We start from the raw sequence: 5356 nt of genomic DNA, 5'->3' as shown, positions 1-5356 counted from the left end.
ATTAGCGCTCCTGGCTCTGTCGGTAGGCCTGATGTTCGTGGTCTTCACCCTGGTATATTTGGACCAGATGGTGGGCCCCAAAACGAACTGATGATAAGGGCCAATACCGTAAAGAATAAGCTCGCTCGGGTTGGTCGAGAACTTCCCATTCCAAGATTCAGGTGTTATGGATGGGTTCATTCTCTTCCTGACAAATGGTGGGCTAGGATGACCAAATACGTACTCCATCGTTGGGATCAGGAGTTGCGGGATTTGGGATTATATGCTCCAATCCGAGCTAGTATGCATGGTCTCCCAGTGAGTGCAGATCATTTTATGGCTTTGTTCGAGTCTTATATTCCGGAGACCAATACCTTTCTTACCAAGTATGGGGAATTAGGGCTTCCGCTCCACGAAATGATGAAGGTATCCGGATTGCCATTGGGGAATACTCCTTACCAAGAATATTTTCCTAATAATCGTCAGTTGATGAAAATGAAGAAGGCCTGCTCTCCTGCTTATGACATCCTCTGGGAGTTAACTTGTCATTATCAGATAGCGATAGCCAAGATTGAAGTGAAGAGTAAGAAGGCGGCTCGAGTCAGTTTAAAACAGTTCGCCGACTACCTATTTCAGAACCTTGAGAGCCCGACCGGTGAAGAAGTCTGTGAATCACCGATTCTGACCCCTTCTGACGTCAACCAGCTAATCACGAAGATTAATGCTCAGTCTTACAGAACTGAGTCATCTGAAGGTGGTTTTCTTAAGGGCACCAAGTTCAACACTTTCTTGTGGCAAGCCACAAAGAGAATGAAGCCTGCAACTCTTCTTTCCGGTTATCTGGCCATTTGGCTAAAGAGATGTGTAGTGCCGCATCAGTCTTCTGAGGCGCTTCCTCTTGAAGTTCTCTTTCCCGCCGTGCAACTAGTTGTCAGAGGCAGGTTATCTCTTCTTTCTGCTATGATTGCTGACCTCCATAGCGGTTTGCGTAACCTAGCCAACACCTTTACCAAAGTGGGTGCCGAGCCTTCAACTAAGATTCCTTTGTCGAGCGTCGAATTTCCGTACACCTATTTGATGGCGTGGCTAGTTCTCCATCGATCGGACATGATGTCAGCGCCTGATGCGTCTGATCCAGAAATCCCCTTGCTGCAGCTCTTAGAAGGATGTAAGTGGTTATATCCTTCCCGACCATGGACTGACCGTGTGAGGCAATTCAAGAATGCCAAATGCTGGGAATTCTATAAGTGTTTCCCTCGGTTTTCTGGTGCCTATAATGACACGCTTGTTGACGAGGAAATGCCTGGGGCTAACAGGACCTCTCTCGATACGGGTAGTTTTCATTGGCTCATGAACATTCGCCCAGGCTATAATGTTTTTCGATCGAAGAACATTTGCAGGATTGAGCCTTATTTTCCTTGCCGTTTTGCGCGACAATTCGGCTACGATCAATTGTATATCGGGAATCCCAATAAATGGTTGATAAACTGCGGAGGCCTTATTGATGGGGTACGTGCCTGGTTCTGGAATGTTGCTGGCTGTACCGGAGCTCGATTTAGTTTGCCTGTCGCTGAGCCTGGTCTTTACTTAACCTTCCTCTACTGCCGGTGGATTTTAGCCGCCAATACTCCTCTTGCGAAGAAGAAGCTCCACGAACTGGAATCCGAGGCTGTAGTTCGGAGAATTGTATCAAAAAAAGGAAAGGAGCCCGCTACGTCTTCTCGTAAAGGAAAACAGGTAGCTGATTCCGAAGAGAGCGACGACTTCGAGACATCCAGCGAAGAGGATGAGACCCGAGGCGACGCAGAGGGTGATGTACCTTTGTCTCCCGTGGCTCACAGGACTCGTCGAGCTTCTTCGCCCAAATTACCCGGTGCTCCTTCAAAAGGTATACAAATGAAGGAAAAGAACATTCCCCTGTCGTCCTCCAACAAGATGACCTTGAGATGGCTTTCTCAGGAGGGAGAGGCAGAAGAAGAGGAAGAAGAGGTTGCCCCGCTTATTAACAGGAAAAGATCTCGGCTTACTGCTCCTTCTGAGGTTCAACCTCAGCCGACTCAAGGAACCGAATTACGTACCAAGTTTCGACATGAAAGCTCCGAGGTTCCTCGAGATTCTCGTGCCTCGAAGAGGATTAAAAAGACGGCTCATCGGGAACGCCAACTTTCTCCGTTATTTGAGGAGAAGTTTACTCAGGATCTTCCAGTTGATGAAAGGGGTAAAGTTTCATCTTCATCTCCTTTCTGTTATCTTATTTTTTTTTTGAATAAGGCGTCGCATTTATTCTTTTATCATTGCAGTTGAATCAGAAGAGGAAGGGGAAATCGTGCCCAAGCCTTCTTCTCCGGGTTTAATGGATGTTGATGAATCTAGCTTCACTGAACAAGTGCACAAGGCTATGAACGAGGAACCCCTTCATATGGACATTGTTCCTCCTCCAGCCACCACATCGACCTCGCCAACCGCAGATACAGGTACTGATGTTTTCTCCTTTGGGGGACATTTTCGGAAGATAAGTGAATCAGAACGTGTTCCTCTCCTACTAACTTGTGCGCTTTATCTTCTTTTAGTTAAACTAAAGGAGGTGAGTGCGGGTAGTAGCGCTGCTAATCCCGCAACTATTGTTGAAGGTAATCTCACTTTATTTGTTTTGATTCTTTGATAGTTCTTGTATATGTGTTGACGAGTTCTTCTGTTTAACAGACATCACAGTCGACGAACCGGGAGATATCGAACTTACCCATGATATGGGTATCGGAGATTTCGATGAGCGTGATTTCGATCTTGATATGTCCGAAGATGTACACCAGGAGATCTCCGATATACTATCAAATCCGGTTCCATCCGCTACTGCAGGACCAACTACTCGAGTTGATTCAGCTGAAGTAGGTGTATCAAAAGGTATATCCTTTTAGACTCCAATGTTTAACTATACTTTCATCTCTTATTATTCTTGGATGACTGAAATAAGAATTCTAAATGTAGGACCAACCAACAAAGCTGATGCATCTACTGTCATTGGTGAATGTGATCAACCTGAAGGTCTGGGTTTCTTACTCTTGGCAAGTCCCCCAGCTGAAGTTGAACCACCAGTCACTGCTCCCCCGACTTCCGCTATTGTCGAAGCTGAACCTGTTGTGCTTTCTGCTCCGACTCTAGTGGATCATGAAGTAGGAGGGTCAAAGGATACAGCGGGAGAACAACCCCCTGCCGCTTCGACTCAGCTTGGTACGTTTTGTCTAATCGTGCTTTGAAGTTGGATTAATACTTGCGGAGTGATCATTCATCCTTTTCTCGTTGACAGAACTTGTTCCTCAAGATTTTGTCGCTTTGGATCCGAAGCCATCAGGTGTTTCAGGTGAACAACCGTCTCCTATAGTAACTCAACCGACGATCGTTATTCCTGAACAGATCCCTGTTGTTATAGAATCTGCTCTGACCTCAACAAGCCAAGGTAACTCGGTCGTGAATTCTTCCAGCGAGCGTACATATTCTTGTACTTAACTTATTTGTTCTCTTTGCAGCTATTTCTTCTTCATTGTCCGAGCGGATTCAAGTTTTATTGGCAGATGAAGATCCGGACAAAGCTGCCCTCTGTGTTGACGTCCAAAGCTTCGTTCATTTCTTAAACGCCATGGTCGATCGGATTCTTCTTAAAGGTTCACCATTTGAACTTTTCAGGAAGTCTCTCGATCGCCATGTATCAGGAATTAAAGAACAGGGGTGCACCGAATTATCTAACTCCATAGAAGCTTATTTGGTCGATCTTAAACAACACATTGAACAGTTACAGAACTTTCGAGTTGATGGCGCACCTTCTTACATCGCTTCCGAAATGGACCTGAGGCTACAAGCATGGCGTGATTCTCAGAAATCCGCTGAATCCGAACTTCAAACACTGAAGACTCGCATTGATCAACTCCGGGTGAGTGCTGCCAAGAAAGCTCAAATCAAGGTAGACCTGTATCGTGATTTGGAATCACGTCGGACAGAGGTAGCCCAGTTAGAGAAACGACTTGCCGAAGCTAAGGATGCTTGCGAATTTTTGGAGTCTGATCTAGCAGAAGTAACTCAAGCTGAGGTGGATATACTCCGGCAACTTAATTTCCAGAACAAGACTTTTGATGACAAAGAACAAGAGGTTGCCAGAATTCAAAGTATCGATGAAAGAAAATTTAAAGCCAAACTGATACCTGAGCTCGAATTGGCTTACGCGACAAAGCTTTCTAAATTAGAAGATGAATTCCGTCATTACAAATTATTGTAATTTTGAAAACATGCATCTTTTCTTTTGTGCTGCTTTGCTTGAACTCTTTTGGTTAATACAATGAACAATCTTTTTGCTCATTGAGGTTTTATTATGATTACTCATTCTTGTTTAGAATAAATAGTCATAATACTTATAGGATTTTTGGCAAATCCTCAGCCATCAACGGATTTGATATGCCTTTACCGATTACCGTTTGAATCGGGCTAGCATGCAGATTGTTTAAGTCCGTTCTGCATGTAACGTTGTGCTAAAAGAATAAACTCTCTTAGACTTGGTGCTATGATGTTGAATACATAGGCTTGGTCGTTTTCGCGGGAACGGACCACCCGGCAACGCGTATTAGGCGTAGGCTTATCTCTAATAAGGGATCGAGATAAAGTCCCCCATGCATCAAACATGGATTTGGAAATGTTGATGGGTTACGTCTTTTTGGTGAAAAGATGAACCTAACACTGGAGATGAAGAATTTTATATTCTATCTCCTGGTCTCTTGTTTGTTGGTAGAGATAAACCCAAAATTGGAGAGGAAGAATTTTATATTCTATCTCCTGGTGCAAAAGAAACTCAAAGTGGGATCTCCACTTAGAGAATCTGGATTGGTTTGAATAATCCTAACTGTCATAAGGTTTGACTATTCAACTCAAAAGGGGACCTTTTGTTCGTAAAATGAATCAAAAGGAGGTTTTGACTGTGGTCCTAACTGTAGTAAGGTTTGACCAAGTGGGAGTTTTGAGACGATCCTAACCGTTTAAAGATTTGATCGTTCAATTTGTGGACTTCTCGTTCATGGAAGGAATCGAGAGGAGATTTTGTCTTTGGTCCTAACTGTTTAAAGGTTTGACCAAATGGGAATTTGAGACGATCCTAACTGTTTAAAGGTTTGATCGTTCAATTTGTGGACCTCTCGTTCATGGAAGGAATCATTTGTGGACCTCTCGTTCATTGAAGGAATCGAGAGGAGATTGTGGTTTTGGTCCTAACTGTTTAAAGGTTTGACCAAATGGGAATTTGAGACGATCCTAATTGTTTAAAGGTTTGATCGTTCATTTTGCGGACCTCTCGTTCATGGAAGGAATCGAGAGGGGATTTTGGTTTTGGTCCTAACTG

General features: G+C 44.0%; 1 protein-coding gene across 1 annotated transcript; it reads left to right on the top strand.

Moving 5' to 3' along the window:
- On the top strand, positions 91-4270 carry LOC109821136. The gene is made up of 7 exons (XM_020387329.1): positions 91-2197; positions 2280-2453; positions 2550-2609; positions 2683-2880; positions 2965-3207; positions 3284-3433; positions 3504-4270. The coding sequence occupies exons 1-7, from the start codon at positions 91-93 to the stop codon at positions 4244-4246; spliced, it is 3675 nt and encodes a 1224-aa protein (XP_020242918.1). The 3' UTR covers positions 4247-4270.

This window comes from Asparagus officinalis, chromosome 8, assembly GCF_001876935.1.
Source record: "Asparagus officinalis chromosome 8, Aspof.V1, whole genome shotgun sequence".
Classification (NCBI taxonomy): domain Eukaryota; kingdom Viridiplantae; phylum Streptophyta; class Magnoliopsida; order Asparagales; family Asparagaceae; genus Asparagus; species Asparagus officinalis.
This window is presented reverse-complemented; position numbering and strand designations above follow the sequence as displayed.